The sequence below is a fragment of the Marmota flaviventris genome, chromosome 4 (assembly GCF_047511675.1).
Source record: "Marmota flaviventris isolate mMarFla1 chromosome 4, mMarFla1.hap1, whole genome shotgun sequence".
NCBI lineage: Eukaryota > Metazoa > Chordata > Mammalia > Rodentia > Sciuridae > Marmota > Marmota flaviventris.
In genome coordinates, this window is record NC_092501.1 from 83,712,254 (window position 1) to 83,739,258 (window position 27,005).

A 27,005-nucleotide genomic window follows, 5' to 3' on the forward strand; every position below is an offset into this window, starting at 1 on the left:
AGAACTTCCATGAATATGGCACAAGCTTTTCAGATACATTCAAGGTTAAAGTAATAAGATATTGGGAGTATATATATAATGTCAATTTTAACATTCCTAGTTAGAATTATTAAATCAAATGCATATTTTCTATATCAGATAATGATACCATGAATAGATCAAGATTAGGAGAAACACCAGTGGCCTTAACTATGACCTGACAAATAGCAAAGGATTTGTTCTCAGCATTGCCTCATTAATGGTTAATACAAAATATTTTTATATTACCAACAAAAATTGCTTCCAGTAAAATTCAAAAAAGGACACCCAAGTTTCTTTTCTAAAAACCTGAGGGTGAATGTTATATTTATTTGTATGTGTGTGTATGCATGTGTACAGTATACACATACAAATGTATGTGTGTTTGCACACATGTGCACATGTATATGTATTCATACATTCAAAGGTTTATATGCATAAACACATAATATAAAGGCAAAATACAAATAACTTAAGACATTTGAAAGTATTGTGCACCAGGATTTTGCCTAATTGTGATACATACATTTTTTTCCTGTTATTACCATATTATCTAGAAATAATAGATTTTCTCTGTAAAATATTTGGGATGACCTGAATTAACATAAAATTCATTTAGTATTCTCCAAACTTACTCTGAAGACTTTCAGGGAATAGAATAAGGAAATATTATGTAAAACAATTAAAACTGAGGTGTATCAAGAAGTATGATGACAACTAGGAAAAATCATCCATTCTTATGTAGGAAACAGGGATGATTTCAAATAATAACTCAAGACAGTCACAGGCCAGGTTCTGAAATTGCCTGAATGTGACACATATTCAAAATTGTATAGCTCCAGTAGTTTCCACCTGTGTAAGCCCAGTAGTTTCTAAGGAGCCACCACATAGTATGGCAAAGACTGGTTAACTAAAGAGATAACACATTCTCCCAAAGACTTTCAAAGAGGCCAGTAAGCCATTAGACCAATTAATAGAGACCAACGAAATACATTATGATTTACTAATTGCTACTTTCCTGATTCCTTTGAAGCAAAATCAATGAAAAATCAATCTTTTGTTTAAAAGACGCAGTTCTGGCCTTGGGAGAATTTATGATCTAGTTAAAAGGATTAAGAAATACTTTGGAAATGTTTCAGAGAAGTACTACATTTTACTCTGCTGGTCTTGAGAGTCCAAAGAAAAAGAGATCAAGGAAAGAGTGTCAGTGTGGGCTTCAGGGAGGTCAAAGCACTTGACCTGGACCTTGAAGAACATGGTAGCTAACACAGAGGTGCATGCAAAGGCCAGATGGGACACAGTCAAACCAATCAGTAGCTGTGGAAAGCCTTCTCTCTGGCTAAATTGCTATGTCAATTGCACATGGCTGATGAAAACTGTTGCCGGGGGAAATAAACAGGAAATATTTTGTTATTTTCATTATCTGGGAGGCCATAAGGTTTTTATACTTGAATTGTATAGTAAATACATTTGGATAACAATCAATGTCTGATATAAGTGCAATGGTTACATGAGTTTTTGATTAGTTTTTATAGCTCAAGGGTGATGGCTAATTTATTTTATTTTCTTTTCTGGTTCTTAAATTTGATCTTATTAGCTTTAGTCATGGATAGGGAGAGAATCCTAGATAATGCCCTAAAAAGCTATTAGTTTAAGCAATTTGGTCCTGGTATATCAATTAACACAAAATGTTTTAGTCAGATCTTCTGCTGCTGTGACCAAAAGATCTGACAAGAACAATTTTATAGGAAAAAAATTCATTTTGGAGCTTCTAGTTTCAGAGGTGTTAGTCCATAGAAGGTCAGCTCCATTCCTCGGGGTTTGAAGTGAGGTAGAACATCATGGTGGAAGGGCATGGTGGAGCAAAGGGGCTTCACACATGGCCTCCATGAAGCAGAGAGAGTGCTCAAGAATATGTACCCAAGGCACACCCAAAATGACCCACCTCCTGCAGCCACTCCCTACCTACCTTCAGTTACTACTCTGTTAATCTCTATCAGGAGATTAATTCACTAATTGGGTTAAAGCTCTCATGATCCAATAAGTTCACCTTTAAGCCTTCTTGCACTGTCTCACTCATAAACTTTTGGGGGACACTTCACATCTAAACCATAACACAAAAAAAATGAGTTTTGCTTCATTTATGCAAATAGACAATAGCTAGGTTCACTTTTTTTGGTATGTTTCTCTTGCCATTCCTCACCCATCAAAAGAAGTCAGCTTTACAAAGTCAAAATATACTCAGACGTGAGATCAGCAATAAAGGTCCAGGAAAGTTTATTTTTCTTTTTCATATTAACAGATACTAGTGACCAGGATATATCTCATCATTGCTTATTCTTATAGTGATGTGTTCCAATGTAGGTTAGATTTAAGAGCACCCTGAAGGGAGGTGTGGCTGATAGAACTGGACACCTTGTATTTATACAGACTGCTCCTGACTTACAGTGATTCAACTTAGAATTTTTCAAATTTATGACGGTACATTTTGTACAATAGGCATTCAGTAGGAACTCACTTTGAATGCTGATCTTTCCCCACGTGAGCATTATGCTGTCTGCTTCTCATGAGGCTGGGCAGCGACAGTGACCCCAGCTCCTGGTCAGCCCCCATGATCACCAGGGGAAACAACCAACACTCTAATGTGCTGTGCTGCTAAGCTGCATTGTCTGATAGGCTAGGGAGACTAAATGTATTTTCCACTCATGACATGTTCAACTTATGGATTCTTCAGGGAAGAATCCCATTCCAAGCCAAGGAACATAGCAGTTGTTCCTGGTTAAAGAAGATGATCCATCAAAGCAACACTTTCTTACCTGAAAGCACTGATATCCTCTTTAATGCGTAATGACAACCCAGAGCTCCTCAGGGAGAGAGGAAGTTGTGTTTTCAGCCAGTCAGTTCTCTGAAACCACTGCTCTGAGACTGGTCTTGAGGGCAGGCAGATGCCTTGACCTAATGCATCTTGGAGACAGGGTTTCTTTCAATACAAGATGGTTTCGCTTAGAAAGAAACCAGCATGACTCATGTTCTGGGAATGGAGGATTCCCTTTCACATGGGCTTCTTCCAGCAACTTCCAGGAAGACTGGATTGTTTAGGGGTTAGAGCTTTAAAGAGACAAGTACATCACTTTTCATGTTTCATTTACCTGCTGTTGATGGAATAGGGCAAAGTTACAGGAGTGTTGGGGGTTTAAGGAGCTCAGTCCCCCAGGTGGTATGGCTGCATAGCATTGCCCTGTGACCAGGCTGTTGTCAATGCACAGCAGTCACCAGTGAGGTTGCCAAGGGAAGAAGCCAAGAATATGGGCTCCGGGCATTTCTTCTCCAGGGCTGGCCAGTGTTGGGCATGCTCTATACCATAATCATCATGGCTATTTTGGTCCAATTTTACTAAATCTCTTCCTTAAGCTACTGGAGTCCAGAAACTTCTTGGTCCCTGATTCACAACCCTCTGGGGGCTTGCTTCCAGAACCCCCCAACCATGGGAATTCATGTCCAAGAAGCATAAAGGTTTGGCCAACTATGACATGGAACCAGAAGCCTTTAGGGTAAAGTTCATGCTAGACTTTTCCTTCATGCAATCCAAGTGATAGAGATGGGGACCGGATGGGGAGGGAAGAAACAGATGCCCCTTTATTCTGTTTTCCAAGATGACCTAGTTGTTTCAGAAAGCTCCACTATGACCACAAGAACACTTTCCAAAATCCAAAACTACGTTCTTCATTGCTGAAATGAAAACAGATATTCATTTAATTTAATATCTAACTGATGGTTGCCAAAGTCTGGGGGTGGGAATAAGAGTTTGACTACAAAGGAGAATTTGGTTTCAAAAGCAAATCTTCTGGGAAGGTTAAATGGGGGGAAATCACACATTGTGTGGAATACTGACTGACCTTGGGGGAAATTCTGGACTTGCTAATGAATGAATACATTGTCAAAAAATATGCAATAGTATAAACTGGATGTGGTAACACACACCTGTAGTCCCTGCTAGGGTTTAAGGCCAGCCTAGTGAGATCCCCGTCTCAAGAAAGAAAAAGAAACAATAGTATAAAATATTTGAACAGACATATCATCAAAGAAGATAGACAGCAAATGAGTTCATGGACTATTGCTCAACAGGGAAATAAAACAGACACATACCCATTACTAGGTGTTCACCAAGTGAAATAAAAACTTGTGTTTATACTAAAATTTAAAAAATGAGTGTGTATTCAGGTATTCTTCATAATTACCCAAAAGTGGGAAACTGCCAAAATGTCCTTCAATAGGTGAATAGATAAAAGAACTGCAGTACATCTGTCTAATGAAATACCACTCAGCAATTAAAAGAAAGATAAACTACTGACACAACAGCATGGAGAAAATATCAAATGCACTATCATGAGTGAAAGAATTCAGAATCAGAAGGCCTTATACTATATGATTCCTTTCCTATGACATTCTGAGAAAGCAGGACTACAGGGTTAAAAAACAAACTAGTCACTGCTATGGGGTACTTATGAAATGATATCACTCTTCTGAGTCTGAATGCAATGGTGACAAGACTGCTGTTTACAGTTGGAAAGATTCAGAGAATTGTGCACTAAAAAGGGTTAATTGTACTGCCTGTAAATTGTACCTTATAAAGAAAGAAAGTGGTACACCATACTATAAATACCTTCAAAAGAATAAAGGAAATTTCTCAGGTGAGGCTAATAAGGAGGTATCAAGACTTCTAGTTAATAGCTTAAGTTATGAAAAAGCAACTTTCAAATTGGCAAGGGACTGACAAAATGATTACCAGAATAGCATGCAGCTTAATTAAGGGAACAGAAATAAACTTTGTCCTATAATCCCTGGATTAAAAAAGCCCATATTTTAATCAATATTTTACTGGCATGTTCTGGAGGTACAAGCAGCATTTAATAGGATAAGTCTACTTTGCCTCCCCTTGGTTTGAAAGAAAAAAAAAACCCAGTTAAGAAAGTATATACATCACTCCTATTCTTGATCCTTCTTTAAATAGTCCACTGAAACTGCTAGGACCTTGGACTTGAGAGGTGGAGGACATTCTAAATGCCCAGATCATTTGCTGGGAAACAAATCCAGAGGCTCAAGCAAATCCATCAGAATGCTGTGGAGATTATTTACCACTTAAAAGTACAGACGCTTACTAGAGAAAGATGAGCCTCCTGATATGATATGCATAAATAGATGCTGAACTAGAGGTCAAAGGCAACAAAGTCCAAAAAAAAAAAAAAAGGAGATGAACTGCATTAACATGAATCATTATATTCTACTTGCATACATACGGATGTTTCAAACTATGGGCTCAAAACTATATGTTGTTCCTGAGTCAGGATGACCAGTTTAGAGCAAAAGAGCAAAAGAGAAGGCATCTTAACTCCTCTACAAGAAAACACAGGACTCAAACCCAGCTGATTCTACATTACAGGAGCAAATTTTAACAACATGCACATCAGATAGAGCACTAATCTCTAGGATATATAAAGAACTCAAAAAGCTAACTCAAAAAGCTAAACACCAAAAAAATAAAAAATAAAAAAACTATAAATAAATGGGCCAATGAGCTGAACAGACACCTCTCAGAAGATGCTATACAATCAATCAACAAATATATGAAAAAAATGCATCATCTCTAGCAACTAAAGAAATGCATATCAAAACTACTCTAAGATTTCATCTCACTCCAGTCAGAATGGCAGCTATTATGAAGACAACAATAAGTATTGGCCAGAATGTGGGGAAAAAGGCACACTAATACATTGCTGGTGGGACTGCAAATTGGTGCAGCCAATATGGAAAGCAGTATGGAGATTCCTTGAAAAATTGGGAATGGAACCACCATTTGACCCAGCTATCCCTCTCCTCGGTCTATACCCTAAGGACTTAAAAACAGCATACTACAGAGACATAGCCACATCAATGTTTATAGCAGTGCAATTCACATTAGCTAAACTGTAGAACCAAGCTAGATGCCCTTCAGTGGATGAGTGGATAAAAAAAAATGTGGCATTTATACACAATGGAACATTGCTCAGCAATAAAAGAAAATAAAAATCATGGCATTTGCAGGTATATGGATGGAGCTGGAGAAGATAATGATAAGTGAAGTTAGCCAATCCCAAAAAATCAAATGCTGAATGTTTTTTCTGATATAAGGAGGCTGATTCATAGTGGGGTAGGGAGGGTGAGCATGGGAGGAATAGATGAACTCTAGATAGGGCAGAGGGGTGTGAGGGGAAGGGAGGGGCATGGAGTTAGAAATGATGGTGAATGTGATGGTCCTCATTATCCAGAGTAGATGTATGAAGACATGAATTGGTGTGAATATACTTTGTATATAACCAGAGATATGAACAATTGTGCTCTATATGTGTAATATGAATTGTAATACATTCTGCTGTCATATATAAATAAAATAAATTGTATAGACAGGCATGGCCAGTGAATTGGTGCTCAGACACTACTACATAATAAATTTTATAAATAGAGGTAATCTGATATCAAAGGTTTTGGGCAACTAGATCTCTACTAGTAGAAAAAAGGACAGGAAGAGACAAAGGAGAATGACATGAATAACCAAAATGTCAAGAAAAACCACAAGGAGAAAATTTAATCAGTAAAGTCAACTTCATAAAAATGAGTATCTATTTGAGAATTTCATTGAATATAAAAAGATGTGGGTAGGAACATGTTTAAAGAATGTAATCAAATTTATTCCTTCTTCTCCTAAAAAATGAGGTGAAAAAAAAGGTAGATAAATTTATCTACTAGTACTTGGATGGTACAGTTCTCTACATGAACATTATACCAGGAAATATTTAAGACCAGAAAGGCATTTCCTAGCTCTCTCCCTCTTGAAATGGCTCATATTTTCCCTTGCATGTGTATTTCTTAATTTACTCCAAAGAATGTCTGTCTCTTGGGATGACCTACATTCTCCCCTGAATGTATACCTACTTCCCTAAATGAACCCATATCTCTGGAAGAAAGAAGGAAAAAAAAAAAGGGAAGATTTCCTAAAAGGAAAGACAAATAATATTCTCTTATAAGTAATCTTCTCTTGTAGATTAAATTCAAAAGAGCAACAAAAACAGATAAAATAAAAAACAAACGAACAAAAAAAATTAAAAAAAAAAACACAAAATCTTCAGTTTATACTCATGTGTCTGCTTCTACTGAAATGCAGTCAGTGGATTTTTCTGTTTATAGAGCACTGTGTACCTAGTCCTGCAGGGGGCAAAGTAGTAAAATGGTCCCTGCCCTTAGGGAAGTCATAGCCAATTTGGAAAATAAAAATAACACTAACTCTTATAGGCAATCAGTACTAAGCTACATAGGCATTGCCTTTCAATGAAATAGGAAGGGGAGTGAGTTGGAATACATGAACATTGATGCATGAGATGAAGTGAGCTGGAGTTTTACTGTTTCCATTGCAGTAATTGGGTAGGGAGGCAGAGAGGCACCCCAGAGATAAAGCACGTCCAGCCCAGAGCCAACCTCTCTTAAGTTCATGTAGGATCATAGGTCTTTTCCATGGGCTTTACTTCCAAGCTTACATTTTTTTAATTTCAAAGACATTAGGACATTTTACAGCATTTCAAAGATAATTTTTTAATAATAATAATTTTTTAAACAACAAAAACTCAATGCCTAAATTAAAAATTTCTGGGTTTTTCTAATGATTTTTTTTTTTTTTTAGCTAGGCAGCTGCAAAAACACCATTAAAAAAAAAAGTATACACTGTCACATGTAAAAGACAGTAAGAATCTATTTTTATAAAGTTCAAAGTGATTGTGATTTTTGCAGGGGAATCCCTTCAGACTGCTAGTATTTCTCTGGCTTTATATCTATCTCCACCCTGTCCCCCACCCCCTCTCTACTTGTTCCTAATAAACTTCCAACATTATTCACTAGCAGCAATTGGCCTTTGAGAGAACATTCCTAAGCTCATGTCTAACTAGTTCTGCAGCCATCTTCCAAAAGAAATATAAAACCCCCTACCCTGTTATTTACTAAGGGCTCTGCTAGCTTGTGACATTTATCACAGAACTGGAATAAACAGAGAGCGTGGAATGGGAAAGACAGGTGCTGGCCTCTCTTTGGCACACTGACCTGACCCTCTCCTCCTGCCCTTTTCACCTGATCAGTTCCTACTCATCCTTCAAGTCTTAACTCTTTTCATCCTGGGACCCAGAGGCCCCAACCCACCACCACTGTAATGCACCAGTTCTAAGAGTTCTCATTGCAAGCTCTCTTCTGCCAAGTCAGCAGCTACCATGCTGTATAACTCAATGTGGGACTTGTGTTAATCTGCATTCTCCACTCTATTCCAAGAGCAAGGATCTTGTTCAACTCATCCCCAAGAGTGTATGACTTGAGAATGAGGCCAGAAAAGTAGAATTCAGAATGTTTCTATTTCAAGTTAATTTTCCAATTGCCCAAGGGGAAGTCTCTCTAACTAGTTTCCCCAGTGACATTTTAAAATTGTAATTAATGCTCAGCAATTATCAGTACATGGGCTGTGTAAGCTGTGTGCTCTTGGGATGGGGTTGGCATCAAGCCTGGGCTCACACAGTTCCCTGTACATACAACCATAGGAGGGGCACTTACACTACACTCACCTCTCTCACTACCCCCATCATAGAGGACCTGTCTTAGTACCCCTGGTCTTAGCAATCCATCTGCAGTGGACTAGGAGGCCAATACCCATTAAAGCCTTTAATGCAAGATAGATGATTTGCACATTGATGAAGCCATAGCATTCACAGAAAGGCCCATATGTTGACTGTGCTTTTAAATTTTCCTTTTACCTATTAACATGTTAGCATTAAGCTTGCACCTGCCAATCTAGACCCTCAGATCCTTTCATAAAACACAAAGCCACCTCTGCCAAGGCAGATGCACAGGCAATAAGAACAAATATCAGCAATGGGGAATTTTGTATTCTACCACAATGAGATTTCTTGAGTATGAAACATCACTTTTTGGCCTTTTGGCTAAGATCAAGTGAATAATGAAACACATGTTTTTCAAGGTATATTTAAGTCATGCATTATATCCAAGATAGGGGGAAAAATCACTAGATGAATTTTTGACTATGGTTTTAAAATATCTATTCTCTATAAATTCTAACATTTAAAGTAAAATCAACTCTAAAGTCAGGGACTTTTTAAAGCTACAAAACAGCTAAAAGGAATATGTATATTAAAAAATAAAAATTCAAAATACAATATCTACTAAGAATTTTTAAGATTAGAATGATAATTTATACATAAATAATCCATAATCCAGTTTTTGAAATTTGAAGACACAAAAATCAAAATGTTGGTAAGCCTTTTCTCATTCTCTACAAGTATTATAAAGAGGTTTTAAATCTTGTTTTAGGCTTGTCAGATATTGATAGCTTTTCACTAGCTATCAACTAAATTCTATTGGTTAGGTTTCATTGGGTCCTCAAATTGTTAAGGTTTGACTTACAATTTCTCACTAATAGTATTTCCAGACCTCCATGCTAAATATGCATCCCATTTCCTGGCCTTTATCCCATACCAGTTTAATGGCCCTAAGAAAACACTAAAATTTCATATACAGGTTGCCAAAAATAAGCAGACACTCCAAGTAGTATATAATTCCTATGTTTTTGCATGAGTACTCAGAGTTATGGTTATCTCTGTATTAGGAATCACCAAGTAATCAATGTGATAATCACCATTATGGTCACTAATCACCATGATAATTTCAAAGTCTTATCTCTGTTTCAAAGACAATTTGGTGTATCTTCTTTATGTTACACCAAAGTTTATGAGAGATCCCTATCATAATTTTTGTAATATATATTATTCAAGACAGTATTATTATTCAAGTAATGTTCATATGAGTTTTCTATTTAAATTTTACTTTTCCTAAAATTTTTTATCTGTCCCCCCCAAAATTTCCCAGGAGTTAAAAAAGTCCATGGAAAAATACAAACCTAGAAAATGCTTAAAATGCTGATGACACTGTGTTTTCAAGCCGTATTCAACTCAGAAACTCTGAATAATTAACTCCTACTATGCTGAGTAGTGTAGGAGCTTTAAGGAATTCACTGTCAATCTCCTGTTTGGGAGATACCACAGAAGGATCATATCAGGACTTCAAAAATTTTTAGGAATCCTTCCTTAACCTCTTTATACCCCAAATTTGCATTTAAGGCAGGATTCCTCCCATTGTCAAAATCAAAGAATTTTAAAAAAATAATACTTGCCTTCTACTTGCAAATTATAAGAGATAGTTATACAATGGTCATAAATAATGCCCTTGTCTTAAAATTACAAAATTATATTTAAGTTCTCTTCTTACCATCCATCCTACATATTGACAAACTTTTGGAAGGCACTTTTACTATGTAACTTGCCTATTCTAAAATAAGAAGGGAAATTCCAGCTTCTAATGTCAAGAAGTCTCCTATTGAGTTATTCAGATCAGGTTCCTTGGCTACTCACACATCCTATCCAGCTTTAACTTGTCTTTGCTAATTTTACTCCCATTCCCACCTCCCAGTGCAGAAATGCAGGGAAGGCTTCCCCTCCAGCTACTTCAGCAACCCCCTCTGCCCTCCAAGGCTCAGAATCTCTGAGGCTTCTAGCCTCCAGTGGGGCTCTACCTTCTGAAAAACATGATCCATCTAATGACCACCACGAAACTTAGAATTTGATTGGTTTAATTCAAAACTAAATGTAACATTTGTTTTTCAAACCTTCAGTAAACTTCCCACAGCATAAGCTCTTACATTTGATCTTCCTCAAGGTGATCAAGGCAGCAAGGTACTTGTGATATTTTTTTCCTCCCTCCCTCCCTCCATCCCTCCCTTTCTTCCTCCTTTCCTACCTTTCTTCTCTCCTTCCCTCCTTCTTTTTAGCATCTTATATGGTGCTACAATATACATAACACAAAATCTACCATCTTAACCACTTTAAGTGTCTAGTTCTAATGATTCACACTGTACAACAGTTTGGTACCTTCACATCACTGTGCAACCATCACCCCATCTGTCTCCAGGCCTCTTTGTGACACTTTTGTGATTATCTATGAGCAGGAGACAGAAAATTGCCAGTTTGTTTCTAATAATGAAAATCCAATTTTAATTCAGAGAACAGTGTGCTTAAAAGACTGTAGCTTGCTGTAGGTTAACTATACTTCAATGACACTGATTAAATACGAAGGAAGGAGAGCACCATGAGAGCATAAAGCTGCTAACAACTGGGACCCACACTACATAGGGGCAGGTGAGGAAAGGGAGATTGGGACTTCATCAGAAGTCATGGGGACCTCTGGTGGGTTTGAAGAGAGCAGTGCATTTACTCACTCAGTTACTGCCGACATTTTTGAGTGCCTCTGTTTCAGGCACTGTACCAGCCACTTTAACTGGTCAGAGTTAAATCTTATCTTGGTTACACTAGAGATGCTTGGGTGCAAACAGAAGTTTTTGCAATTCTCCAGGTAAAAAGTACTAACTTAAGGTAGCAGCAGAGGGGATGAAGGCAAAGGCGGTGTGTGTTTTTAGTATTACCTGTTATCAGGGCCACCATAAAACCACAGATACCATCATTTTGCTCCTACTTTTGAAATCACTTGAAGGATTGATTTTTTTTTGGTAATATCGCTATCAAAAATTTTTAAATTGTTTTTATTTTTTAAATACTTGACAATAGAATGCATCACAATTCTTATTACACATATAGAACACAAGCTCTCGTACCTCTGTTTGTATATAAAGTATATTCACACCAATTCATGTCTTCATACATGTACTTTGGATAATGATGTCCATCACATTCCATCATCATTGCTAACCCCCTGCCACTTCCCTTCCCCTCCTACCCCTCCACCCTATCTAGAGTTCATCTATTCCTCCCATGCTCCCTCTTTCCCTATCCCACTATGAGTCAGTCACCTTATATCAGAGAAAACCTTCACCATTTTTTTTTGGATTGGCTAACTTCACTTAGCATTGTCTTCTCCAACTGCATCCATTCATCTGCAAATGCCATGATTTTATTCTCTTTTATTGCTGAATAATATTCCATTGTGTATATATCTCACATTTTTTAATTCATTCATCTACTGGAGGGCATCTAGGTTGGTTCCACAGTTAGCTATTGTGAATTGTGCTGCTATAAACATTGATGTGGCTGTGTCCCTATAGTATGCTGTTTTTAAGTCCTTAGGGTATAGACCGAGGAGAGGGATAGCTGGGTCAAATGGTGGTTCCATTCCCAGTTTTCCAAGGATTCTCCAAACTGCTTTCCATATTGCCTGCACCAATTTGCAGTCCTTGCATTGATTTTTTTATATTTAATTTTAAGTTATAATTGGACATAATACCTTTATATTATTTATTTATTTTTATATGGTGCTGAGCATTGAACCCAGGGCCTTGCACGTGCTAGGTGAGTGCCCTACTGCTGAGCCACAACCCCAGCCCATCCACTGGTTATTTTGACTCGAATAAATTTTATGTGACACATTCAGGAAGTACTAAATAAAATCTGTCAGCAACAAAGAATCTGTTGTACAGATACAAATACATAAACTGAACACGTGTTACCGTCAAGGTACTGTGGTTAAAAAAAATGGTCTAATTAGATCAGCATCAGTTTGGTAGAAGATATCTGGCTTGAGAAGAGGAAAAGCTGTTATTCTACAGGCTTCTTCTGAGCGAAAACTGGAGATGGCATAAATGTTTATCAGTGCAGAAAGTGGCCAAAGAGATTGCAGGAAATAAAACAATAAAATGTCATGCACTGGGTCCACGTTTAGTACCAAGGAATGGTCTCCAAAATACACTCAAGTGAAACAGGAATTATGGAATGTATTGTACAGCATAATGACATTTATCTAAAAACATCTATGTGTTTCTGTATGTACATTTTGTATTTACAAATATTTTCTCAGTAACTGCAGAGAAGAAGATCATGACATATAAGAGGTAGGAAGAGAAGAGAAAGGAGAAGGAACTTCTGGGTTGTATTCCATACAGCAATGAGAATACATCCATGTGTTTCTCGTATAGAAAAACCACTTTTATAGGTTAGTATACCAAGTGAGGAGATTGTATTATATCACAAGCTTACAGCTCTTCCTTCTAGTCTTTATTGGTAATTCAAATCATATAACAGTCCTCATAATAACAGTTGAGAACAGTGTGCTTGTGCGTGTACGTGTTTTAATTTGTCAAATTGCTTTTAGACTGTAGTTTTAAATGACTGGAAGTTACGTATATCAGAGGATATTTAAGATGAGAACATATTGGCTATTGCCAAGGGTCTCTCCTTGAATCACAAGAAAACCCTTTAAGAGAGCTAAAGAACATATTTAATTTATTCTCACTTAAGTCATTAACTATATATTTACTTTTAGTATTTTTTTTTTTTTGCAAATGAGCAAAGCAATTCACAGCAATCTTTGATCTTGCAATTTGAAACACACTGAAATAGCATGCAAGTAATACCTTCCTATTTTCAAAATTATATTTGAATTGCATGCTGAGGCCAGGGAAATAATTTGGCCACAGTAAAAACGTCCTGGGTCTAGGCTCTAACCATATGGGCTCAGACAAGGGTTTTTTTTTCTTGGTTGCCAAATTAATATTTCCTAGATATACTAACTAGCAAATCAGACAAGCAGTGGTGGAGACTTTATATATTTTTAAACTGTATGAAAACATCTGCAAAGGCCATTCACAGAAGTCTGTTTGACAATGGCTGCTTGGCTACGATCGAAAATTAATTCGCAGCACTCACATGGCACTTTCAGGGCCTCCTTCCAAATGGAGCTTTTAAAACAGACTAAAATTGAATTCTTCTCAGTCTCAGCCCACTTGAAGTTAAAAAAGAAAAAGAAAAGAAAAAAGCAAGATAGTAGGTGTAAATGACTAAGAAGGGCCCTCCAGGGGTGCTCTGGAAAGCCAAAAGATTGGGAGCTGCATGCAGAATGTCTCCATAACAAGTCTAGACTATCTGTAATCTGCTGGTGGTGAAGAAAACCAGATTATCAAGAAACCTTGTGGAGCCAACAGTTACAGGAGCACAAAATGCTGGGAAACCCAGGACAGTATGTAGAAAAGGATTCCAGTATTCCTTTACACTATTATCTATGACCCAAGTGACATTTAAGAGTGACTCCTATCATGAATGCAAAAAACGTGGCAGGAGGAGGGCGACAAACGTCTTTAAGTACCAAAAGGAAATTGTAAAAATGAAAGCAGGAAGAAGATAAAGACTACAAAATCCATTACACTAACGTTTCATGTTCTCACCCGGAGCAGATGGAGTTGAATGTTACAGCACAGGACGAGCAGATGAATTGTGGATGATTTTTGAAATTATTGATTTTTAATCTCATATATTGAATAAAATGGGAATTGCATTTCCCAAGTCTCTCAAGTTCCTGCTTATATTATATTCTCTTCCTGGAGAAATAATCCTTATCTGATTAATATAAGCAGACAAAACATCTCACACAAAAGATTCAAATGAAGAATGGGTCCGGTTTCAGGACTTTAACCAGATCTATTTTGATTGCCCGTAACATTCTTTATGACTCAGGGCTGCTCCCCAACTTCAAGGAGATTTTGTGTGAGCTAGACAGCTATTCTTTCTGCAGATGTAACTTCACTGTGGGGATACAAGTGAGCAAAGAGGTTGCCCTTTGTGTATATTTTTAAATGCATGATTGTTTCTAGGTGGGCTTCAGGCAGCATGAGGGATGGAGAAGCACAGGCTACATTTCTGCCCAATTTACACCTTTGGCTGGGTGGTCTTATTCAGTGAACAACATGTACAATTCAGGAAAGTTACTCTTCAGTAGTTTTGTTTGCCTATACATTTCACTTGAATGATTCATTGCGAAAGATTAAACAAGCAAGCTGTTGAGGAAGCCGTCCCCATAATATCAGAAAGTCATTTTTAAAATTACCTGAACTTATTGTTTTAAGAGACTGCATCAGAAAAAGTGTATCTCTGCTGTGGTTATTATTTTAGCTAAGAGTTGAAAAAAAATCAGATCATGATATAATGAGATATTAAAAACCATGAACAATTAACACTGCTTTCCTATTCCTTTTATAGAGCAACTGTGCATGCCCTCTTTTCTATTAGTCACGATGGCTTCAAAATCCACATCTTTTTAGCAGAGCTATTCTTAAAGAGGAAGAATGAGGTGACCAGTACCACCAACAGTAAAAAAGAAAGTGCATTTTTCACTTTTTCTGGGGCCTGGTCCTCTAGCAAGCACGTTCATTTTACTTGTAACCAAATAAGTACCCTAGAAAATTGCTGCACAACAGACTATGAACTCATGTGATATTTGAAATTATCTTGTTGGTTTCCTCCCCTCTGTTCCCCTTACTCCCATACCCTCCTCACATAAGCACTAGCATCCAAATATCCCAGGAGCAGTGAATGGGGGCTCTGGAACCACACCAATCCAGGAGAGGAATACAGCAGGAAAACAAAAACAAAAACCTAGGAATGACTCATTGCCCACCAAGAGAAGTGAGAACTTCTGGTGCTGGAACACTGCCCACTGCAGCTCAGACCAGTCCAGAAGAGGATGGTGTGAGTGACAGCAACATCCTACTCCAGCCACGGACACTGAGGCACAGGCAGGGAAGGAGACACAGAGGAATCAGGAGGGGGAGTAGGGTGGGGGAGGAAGACATGGCTGGGCAGGGAAGGAAGGCTCAAGACCCCTGGCTTTGTTTCTTCAACACGAGAACCTTGACCTGGATGGTCTGGCCATTTTCAGGGAGGCTATTTGCCATATGAGTTTTAATAAGTCCCAACAGCATCTTTCCTTTGACTTCACATTAACAAAACCCTTTTTTGAAAGGACTTTCAACAGTTTCCTCTTCAAGGGAAAAAAAAAATCCCCTTTTCTTACCTCAATGATGTAGAGGACTACATTCTTGTAGAAGCAGTATAATATGCACTTGGTCACCCGGATGTAGCTCCAGGCTCCATGTACAAGCAGGAGCTTCTCCAAGTAAGAAAACTGAAAAAGGAAAACATCGAAGTTCAGAAGAGCCTGTGACACAGGAATAAATGTCACAAAATGTGCTTATAAGCAGAAAACAGATAAAATAGGTACAGGAAGCTAGATTTTGCAGAAAACCTGAGAAGACCATTCCCTCAAGGTGGAGCTTTCCATGAGAACAATAAAATCTCAAATCTATCTCATTAGTACCTTCCCCAAATGTACTTCTGGACTTCTTACTGTGATTTTCACAGAATCTGTTTAGTTATTTACTTATTTTGGTATTAGAGATTGAACCCAGGGGTACTCTTCCACTGAGCTACATTTCCAGCCCTTTTAATTTTCTATTTTGAAACAGGGTCTTGCTAAGTTGTTGAGGCTGGCCTTGAACTTGCAGTCCTCCTGCTTCAGCCTCCCAAATAGCTGGGATTACAGATGTGTGCCACCATGACCAGCAACAGAACTCTATTCAATCTAAGACTTTTTAAGGGTCTTAATTATTACCAGAAGGTGACCACTGGAACTGGAAGAAAAGTACAATGAATCAGATTCCTCTACATAATCCTGTCATAGATTTTATAGTGAGCAAAGGGACAGGGACAACTTATGCAATAATGTATTGCTTAAAAAAGGAACATACCCTTGAACACACAAATTGTTCCCACTGTCAGCTGCAAGTTACAAACAATTACATATAGAAACACACACATACACACACAGAGCTATACATACCAGTACACAAAGGTACACAAACACACATATAGACACACGGTCAGAGACACATTAACGCCAACACACAGATACACAGAAATTCATATACAGACACAATGCCTCTACTTCTATACCCATTTTGTCCATCTTTTTACTCTAACTTGCCCAGAGCACCCCTTATCAGAGTGCTATATAGTCAAAGCAGTTGAGTGATTCTAGCTGAGAGTGATGTAAAAGCTCCTGCAGGTTGAGATGGGAAGCAACAATATCCCAATGAAATCCATGCATCTTCTTTGAGGCAAGGGTCTGTCAGTCTCCCATTAGCCTGGCTTTGCCTTCTGGGTCCAGGAGTATGACCTAAAAAGTGTGAACCTTGAACTGGAGAGAGGGTAATGAGGGTGGTTTTTTTTTTTGTTATTGTTTGTTTTATTTTTGTTTTGTTTGTTTTCATTTGTTTCTTTGTAGATTACATCATGCTCTGGCAAGAACAAACTATTAGGGGAAAACTTGTTTAAGGTCACAGTGTTCTTACATTCAGTTGTGCCCCATCCTGGTTGGTATTATGCTTTGGATGTGGTCTGTCTCTCACAGGGTCATGACACCAGTGTGGCACTCTGAGAGGTAGTGGGAGCCTTATGAGGAAAAGTCAAGAGGGAGGTGATTAGGACACTAGGGGCCTTGCATTCAGAAAGGATTCCCCCAGTTAATTCCTATAAGAGGAATTGCTATAGAAAAGAAGGCCTCGCTCCATCTCTGCTTTCCTGCCTCATTATGGTGATCTCTCTTTCTCACGTGAGTTCCCATTATTATGTCAGCCGCCATGCTGTGATGTAGCTAGAGGGCCACACCAGAGCCAGAAGATGTTGGCACCATGCTCCTGGACCTCCAAACTATGAAAGGGATGAACCTCTTTTCTTTATTAAGTATTTTGTTACAGGAACAGACTAATTCAATCGCCTTAAATGAAAATCTGAATTCATTCATTCTATGTCATAGTGTCTGAGGCCCTGTTCCTGACCCCGGGCAATGCAAAGACTTTAACCCTACAACCCGACTAGGAGAAACAATTGGACTGTGCTGAGAATACCCTAAAACATTAGAAATTCTATTATTATTATAAACTTCCTATCAATTTCAGATAACTTTTGAAATTAAATTTAACTATCTGTAGAAAAGAAAGACTCTTACTTAAAATATTTTAAAAAACATGTCTTCAAGAGGAAACTACATAATAATTCCCTTTAGCACTAAAGAAGGACACTAGATTGTAGGCAAAGTCACATTTCAATGAGTTCTTCCTGGCCACTCATCAAAATCTAAAGGACGACTTCAAAATGGCAGAAGTAGGTGCATATGGAAAAATAAAACTCCTCATAAAGGCTCATTAAGGATTCCAAAGGGGAATGGGGAATCATAAAATAACTAGCTAAACAAATAAAAAGGAAGTTTGCATTTGACCTGGACCTCCCGGTGTTAAATTTCAATGGGCACAGAGAACATCTGCTTGAGTCATCTCGAAGGCCTCAACCTCAGCGTTACAATGATTTGTTTTCAGGGGGGAAAAAAAAGGAAAAAAAATTACATCCTAAATCAAAATGCTGTCTTCATGAAGTCATTCAAAAGACATTAAGAAGGTAGGGGGCAGGAATGATTCTCTCCAGAGGAGAATGGGAAGCTGAGGACTCCAGGTGAAGTTTTATACCTACAGTCTAGGCTACCCAGAGCCAGGCAGACAGAAGACAGTTGTCTGTCTGGAGCTGCCCCTGTGCATGAGGCAGATGGAAAAGAAATGGAACCAGAGCTCGGTCTGCTTCACAAGTTTCCCAAGGGTAAGTCGTTAAGCTAAATATATTTTTTCTTCTCTACATCACCTTACAGGGTACTTCATTATAAACACAATCAAAAAAGTGTTCACTCAAATTAAAGTGAACAGATAAAGCAATGTGAACGTCAGTCAGCGATGCTTATCCATTCAGTAGGGACAAAGGAATTCACCCACTCATGGTATTTCTGGTGTAGTAATTAAGGTACAAAGAACATCATGTTGGGTGGAGATGAGGCAAAGTTAAGCATGAAATTGGCCCTGAAATAACAGCATCCCTGCCTAATCATGAACAGGACCAGGGACAGGAGAAACAAAGGCCCAGAGACTCATGTGGCCTCCATCAGTTCCTTTGGCAGAGGTGCCTATTACCCTGAGAGGGCAAGAAAACCCCCAAGTGGAGTTATAAAGCCCTGCCCCCTGCTCTACCCTTCTTTGACACTTTTAATCTGATAAAAGCAATTGTTCCAGATTCCACATCCTATTAGTATGCAGTTTCAATATAGCAGGTCATGGAATCTCCCTTCCCTGGACATTTTAAAGAAAAAGACAGAAAAATATTTTCCTGGAGCTCCTAGGAAACCTCTTATGATCTCTTCCAGCCATATGATCTTATAACTCAAGTATTTAATAATGCTGGGGTATATAACATCCACAGTTGCTGACAGCATACAGGAAGCTTGAGTCCCCCAGGCCTCTGAGCAGTTGACTGAGAAAGTAAACGGGCAGGTGTGCAGGGCAACTCCCGACTTCACACGGGGTCTGCACTTCTCTGACCTTGGATAGGCCCTCAGACCTGAAACAGGTCACCTGATGCAAAGGAACCTCAATTTTCCCACCTGTAAAACCAGAATTTCTCCTCCTAACCACTCCAGGAATCATCCTGAGGATTTATTTGATATCAACAAAGGAACAAGATTGATTTCATGCTCTTTTCAGAGCCACGTGGATTTTGTAATTCCTCCCTGCATCTGCAGAACCTGGAACTGGGAGGGAATCTGAGCAGTGATCTAAGGCAGCCCTCCTTTGGGGAAGGGGAGCCCCAAAGCTGAAGAGGACCAGCCCACAAGTCCTGGAGCTGCAGGAAGTTTGTTCATGTTTTATAGGCAACCCCCTGATTTCAGCTCGAAGCCACTCTTCCTCAGGTTCATGTGATTAAGGTTAACACATACTTCAAAAGTCTAACCACAAAAACAGGGAGAGCTCTTGCTAACCAGTGTACGAGCCTATAGTCACAACATATTGTGATCTGGAGACAGGAGGAAATGCTCTGTGTTCCTGGGATGATGACATTTTCTGGATGATTTAGTAGGCCAGATGATCTAGACATGTCCCCTAGGGGTCAGGAGGTTGGTTCTTTTCCTTCACTTTTCAACGTCATTAAGGAATAGACATTTCTTTCATCCTTGAGCCACCTATACAGTAACCACAAAACACCTCAGAAATTCTGCATGCAATTCTCAATTCAGAGAGGAATGGAATGAACTTGGCCTGACTGCAGGTGGTCACATGCAGGTGAGCATGGGTCACGATGGCCCAACCCGGACTCACGCTCTCAGCAATTAATCTCACAGAAGTGGTACTGGGCAGCAACCCTGTCATGACTGCAGAGAGGGGAGAGGCTGTAAATCATTGCTTTTCCCTGGCTTAGATACTGAGTAGTGCATGCCAGCACCTTCTGAAAGGAGAGGTGCCACTGAAAATGGATGTTATGAGCACAGTTATTCTCCAGCAGGGGGACATATACAAGGAAACCCACGCAGGAGAAAAAAAGTGGAGCATGAGAGGCGATCACTCACAGATCAGGGGCTCATCTGTCAGGAATGACATGTCACCTGGATGGCAAGGAATGACAGGTCACCTGGATGGCCAGCCCTACTCTGACAAAGGAAATGGGGCCTCCAAACTGCACAGGATCAAAGTGATGGAGGAATCTGAATAACAGGACAACTGGTCACCCATGTGGCTAACCTGTGCAATAGCGTAATCCGAGTTGTTGGTGGCCTGCATGCCCTCATTGCCACTGATCCCCACACCCACGTGGGCTGTCTGGATCATCCCGACATCATTGGCACCATCCCCGATGGCCAGGGTGATGGCATTCACCCGCTTCTTCACCACTTCCACTATTTCAGACTTCTGCAGAGGAGACACTCTGTGAGAGAAGAAAGAGAAATTATGACAACATGCGTCTTTCTAGAGGAAACAGCTGTAATCTACATTCAGCAGCATTAAAAGGGCAGTTATTGGCCAATCTCCAAATCCAATACATACATTATATGCTTGTGTTCAAAGAAGCTTGCACAAAACAGTAGCTTGTGGCTTTCAAGTGTTTGCCAACTTCACAGATGAAATACACCACCCGAAGCTAACTTAAAACCCAGCCTATCTGCAATTGCTCTGCTCAGTTGGAACCACACGAGAGCAAACTCTTCAGGGAACCTGTGCCCTGCTGAACAATGAAGTCAGTTAAACTAGTCACAGAGGTCTTCAGAAACATCTTCCCAATAAATCAGAACACGAGCACAGACCCCATGTGTTCTTTGCTGCACAGCATATATAACCTAGGGCTGGCAAGGGAATTTTCTGTAAAATCTGCTTTTACAGAAGGCAAAGAAAATTGGCAGGGCAAAAGAAAGGGCAGAAAGAAGGCCAGAGAAAGAAAAAAGAAAAGAGACTGGCTCCTCTCCACCTACAGATGGACAAGTGCTTGATGGGCAGCTAGGGCAGTATTGAGAACCAGCAATCTCAGGAGTAAAGGTCTATCATACCTGTACTTTGCAGAAGCACAGCCCAAAAGGGGAAGAGAAAAGTAGCCCCTGCCTAAAAGAGGTTGTCATACCAGTGATGGAAGAAGGTGGCCTAGTTTTCATAATTCCTCAGGTCATCTGGGAAGAAGTCCTACTAGAAATCTATGGTTCTAAAGCACAGCAATGTTAATTATCATGAAGCATTTAATCAGAGTATAAGACCACACAAACCAACAGTATTAAAAAAAATCACTAGTATCTCAGGACTGATTTATTTGAAATTTGGGATTGAAAAACTGATATTTGGGGAAACTTACAAATAAACACCTGAATCACTGGCATATGCACATATGTGCTCTCTCTCTCTCTCTCTCTCTCTCTCTCTCTCTCTCTCTCTCACACACACACACACACACACACACACACACACACACACAAGCATACACACGATAAACATAAAGTAAATGACTTCCAGGTTCCCAGAGGTCTACTGCTACACTCACACGTGGACTGTAATGTAAACTAGAATGGGCACTCAAAGACTTGCCTAGTACAACTACAACTGCTCAGTTGGTCTCTATCCACAAAGATATCCATTCCCAACAGAAAACCTAAAATGTTACCTTATATTTAATTTGACCAGTCTGGGAAGAAATGCATTTGAATGCAGCATGAAGCCTTTGCTATACTCTCAGTTACTAAGATATAAAAATAAGAGAGGTAGAAAAGCAGAACTTTAGAGTTGAAGGGGCTTTAGAAAACATGCCACATGGTCCAATATCCCCTTTTTCATTTTTGTAGGAGTTTGCAATGGTAGAAATTCACTGCTTCCTGGAGTCTATGCAATCACTAAAAATTATTGTTGCTTTTTTGTTGTTATTGAGCAAACTCATATGTGCTAATTCTGTCCTGTGAGCTACACCAGACCAAGTATAACTCCTCTTTCATATACCTGAAAGGCTGAAATATACAGACATCTATCATGTTCTTCCCCCAAAGCTTAGCTTCTGCTAACTACTTTCTCGGTTCTTCAACTTTTAGTTAACAGCATGCTTCAGAATCTAAAAACACCTTATAAGTATGACCCTCTAGGAGCTGAGAGCACAATACTGAACTGACTTTAATGCAGCCTAAAATGAAGTACCCAGAAGCTTTATTATTGCTTATCACTGAGCTTCTAGTCAACCTAAGCAATTTCCACACAGAGGGGAAAAAGCTGCATATTTTGCCTCCAAGTTTGTGCAACTGCCACTTGGAGCCGAGGGAGACAGGACATCCCACAATTCTCATTTGCAACACAAAGTTGATTTCTCATTCCATTTTTTAACTCAACAGAATCAGAAATCAAATGTGTTATGCAGAGTTATGGGAGTCAGAGTTAAATAAGCATGAACTTTTCCCCTGCCCATGCTAACCATGCAAGCAGGAGAGGGATCCTGTGAGTTCCTGTCTTTTCACTAATGGAATGAAGGAAATGAGAACTGCCCACCTCATAAAATAGTTATGATATATTAATGTGAAACCATTACATTAACCAACAAGTGTGAATTAAGTGTTATCTCCTATTCCGTCTAGCACAGGGTTATCTGCAAAACCTCAGTTGCTGGGGAGAAAAAATGAACATGTGAAAATTGCATGTCATCTGACATAGGGTTCCCAAACTGTATGTGTAGGTACCCGGGAGGTGTTGCACAGGATGTTTTAAATATTTGAAGGAAATATACCAATATCTCTCAGGTAATAGAGCTGGAAGTATCTCCGCACAGTTTCAACATTAGATCATACTATATTCCTTTTCATGATATATTTTTGTGAAACTGAGTTTTTATGGTTGTAATGACAGCAAATATGCTGTGAAAATCAATGTGGACTAGGAAATGAAGGAGGTGGTAGCTGCTGTCACCCTAAGATGGAGAAGCTATGTAGTGCTCAGTGGGCCCACCACCATGTACCACTGGAAAGTGATTATGATTATTTAAGGATGGAGGAAATAAAGATTATTTCTTCCAATGCATGTGCAATAGTGTTTGAAACACCTGCTAAGTTATTCAGTCATAAGTACTTCTTAAATTATTTGACCTTACCTATTTAACAGTCAGACATGGTTTGATTTTTTTTCCTTTGGCCTAGGGACTTGCAAAGGGATCATTAAGGATGTTGCACATCCAAAGAGTCTGGGAGCCTCTGCATGAATCACTTCTCTCCATGATTACATTCATCACCCTAAGTATGATCATTTCCCTGTGGGGTGAAACCTTGTCTGATGAGGCCATCATGTAATCTTGAACTGTATTTCTGCATCCATGAAGATAAGGCAAGAGGACAAGGAACAGAAACTGAAGCATCCCTGGGCAGGCCTGAGGCTACCACTCCTCAAGACTGTGTGTTATCCAAGTCATCAAACAGGCTGGACTTTTTGTCAGTAAATCTGAGGTGGTGTGGAGAGAAAGGGAGCCATGGCAGAAGAAAGCTTGGTCACTTCACACTGTGCGAGGATGGAAGAATCATGGTGGTTTGGATGTGAGATGTCCCTGAAAAACTTACATGTGAGACAATGCAAGGAGATTCAGAAGAGAAATGATTGGGTTGTAGGAGTCTTAACCCAACCAGTGATTTAATCCCCTGATTAACTGAGTGGTAACTGAAGTGGTAGGGTATGGCTGGAGAAGGTGGGAATTGGGGCGTGGCTTTGGGTATATATTTGTAACTGATGAACGGAGACCTCTCTCTGCTTCCTGAAATGATGTGAGCTGCTTCCCTCTGCCACACTCTCCTGCCATGATGCTCTTTGTTGCCTCAAGCCCTGAGGAATGGAGCTGGCCTTCTATGGACTAAGACCTCTGAAACTGTGAGCCCATTAAATAAACTTTTCCTCCTCTACAGTTGTTCTGGTTGGGTCTTTAAGTCACAGCAGTGAAACAGCTGATTAAAACGGTGGAAGAATAGGGAAGTGGCTAAACAGATCAATAGTATTATTTGAGGTTAAAGTTGTAGGTTTTCTATTAGGAGATGCTACAGTTTGGGTCTTAAGTGTTGCCTAAAAGCCTATGTGTTAAAGGTTTACTCTCCAGCTTGGAGTTATTAGGAAGTGGTGAAGTCTTTAAGTGGGGGTATTTAGAACACTGGGGTATGAGCCCTCATAAGTAAACAGGGACCCCAGACCCTTCTCTTTCTTTTTTTCATTTCCTGGTCCTGAGGTGAACAGCTTTGGTCAGCCACATTCTAGCTATCATGATATGTTGCCTTGCCATAAACTCAAAACAATGGATCTAAATGACCAAGGACTTGGATCTCCAAACTTATGAGCCAAAATAAACCCTATTTCCTTATAAGTTGATTATCTTAGACAATTTGTTACAGTAACAGAAAGCTGATTAACACAGAGAATTTAGAGATAAGCTAACCAACTGGAGATGAGCTGCAAGACAAGTAAACTCACTTAGGCTTGCTCTCTGGGATTTGGACCTCAAATCAGTCAGTCAAGTCATGCTTTCCATCCTTACAATATGAATATCCAACAGCTGCCTTTTTTCCAAACAGCAAAGGGTATATAACGCGAGTCATATCCCAGCATTTTAGGACCATGAAATTCTCATCAAGGATTTATTATGCCCTCAGCTGAAATGCCTTGAGAAAACATAATTCTAGCACACACTAGGGGTTCAAAACAGATGTCAAACAGGTAATTTCTACAGAACTGAACAGGCACTATTACACTTCAGCCATATGCAGTATTTTAGTATGCCAAGTTGCCACGAAGCACAAGCCAGCTCTTTTTTTTAATCTTAATTTGTGACCTGGAATCACAAGCCACACTTAATAAGCTTTCCCAGGGTATGATACATTCATCCCATAAAATAAGAACTCCAGACTACTTCTGAGCTGAGCAAGGTGCTTAGGGTATTTTATAACCTACTTTTGTACATTATGAATAAAAACATATACTCAAAGAATTCAATCAACTGGAGAGATGTCTACCACTTTTTTTGGCTAAGCTAACACAATAGATTCTAAAATAAGAAGTTTCCCTTTTGAGATTTTTTTTTTTTAATCAATATCCTAGAGTATCTCATTTTACGGGATTTATATTCTTGAAATTTTAAAACTAGCTTTCTAAAATTATTTCAAATGTAGCACTTAAATTAAACCATGGGCAACTGCTTTTGTAGAATTAATGGTCATTCATTAATTTAATCTGACCTATAAAAACCTTGGTCTCAGAGTGAGTTTCCCAATTCTGATCTTATAATATAGTTTGAGCAAGCTTAAGTAAATTCCTTTCTTTCTCAAAGCCCAGCTGCCCAGTTTGCCAAAGAGAGACTGGACCTAGATTTTATGTATTTGTATACTGAGGTCACCTGAGCCAGAGGAATGTCAAGAAACTCTACCCAGAAACATCCCAAAGAAGGTCAGCCAGACCCCAAATACTCACTAATTAACTAGATTCACTAAATGCTTTCATTAACTGGGCTTCCAAATGTCTCTATTCTTGACAGTCCTAAAGACTAAGAGGAAGTCTGAAGACCACCTGCTTAGATCCATGATTCTCAAATGTTAGATGAGCATCAGAATCACCTAGAGAACTTGTAAAAAATACAGACTCTGATTCAGAATGCCAGGATTGGGGCATGTAGATAGATGTACATTTCTAACCAGCTTTGGCACAGTGCCGACACAGCTGGTATAAACCACACCGAAGTAGCCAGCTCTGGCCTAGACAATATCACTAGTTCTTTCTAGTTCAAATGTTTTAGAACTGAAATTATAGCAGAACATTCATACTCAACTGTCATAGTGATTCAGTAATTAACTAGCAGAAACACTAAATCACCTTTTTTCAAGTATAGGTTCTTCTTTGTTTTTAAACCCAAAATTAGTAAATATGTATTTCATTTAAAATATTCTTTTTTGGGCTGGGGATGTGGCTCAAGTGGTAGTGCGCTCGCCTGGCATGCATGCAGCCCAGGTTTGATCCTCAGCACCACATATAAACAAAGATGTTGTGTCCGCTGAGAACTAAAAAATAAATATTAAAATTCTCTCTCTCTCTTTAAAAAAAATAAATAAATAAAATAAAATATTCTTTCAATCTGAATGGATCACATAAGAAGACAGTAGGAGGAAACACTAACCAAAACAAAACATGTAGGACTTCATGATTTTTAAAATATAAATATATGTAATGATACAGAAACTAATTTATTTATACCAAACCTAAAACACATAGCAACTATTAAACAAAATGATGCTAATATACCATATTTCATTTGGAAAAAATGTCTTTCCTGTTAAAGAAAATACACATAAAAGGAATTTTCTTGGACTCTAAAAATATTTTATATTCTTTCTCATAGCAGTTATCCTAAATGTTACAAAAATTGTGATACCTTTAAAAATCTCACATTTTATAGAAACACAAACACATAATATATGAGTCTAAAGTCAGCTGGACTTTCCCACTTATCTATTTATGAAGGGCTTCCCTGGTTGTCCTCCAACCCTCTGCTGTAGTCCTTCCTATATGCATTTGGTACCTTTATGCAGGACACAATAGATCAGTTGTCAAGGTTGTTATGAGGTATCCTCCATAAGCTCATGTGTGAGACAAGGCAAGAAGGTTCAGAGGAGAAATGATTGGGTTATGAGAGCCTTTATCCAATCAGTGAATTAATCCCCTG

The 27,005-nt window shown here is 38.9% G+C and overlaps 1 protein-coding gene across 2 annotated transcripts in view; it reads right to left on the reverse strand.

The window, feature by feature from the left end:
- Atp8a2 (ATPase phospholipid transporting 8A2) overlaps positions 1-27,005 on the reverse strand; it is a 619,499-nt gene that overhangs the window by 212,747 nt on the left and 379,747 nt on the right. For both annotated transcript variants that reach the window (XM_071610764.1, XM_027941579.2), the window contains exons 26-27: positions 20,549-20,732; positions 15,952-16,062 (exon numbers count right to left, since the gene is read on the reverse strand). In XM_071610764.1, the coding sequence (XP_071466865.1) occupies positions 15,952-16,062; positions 20,549-20,732 (295 nt within the window). The remainder of the gene's footprint in view (positions 1-15,951; positions 16,063-20,548; positions 20,733-27,005) is intronic.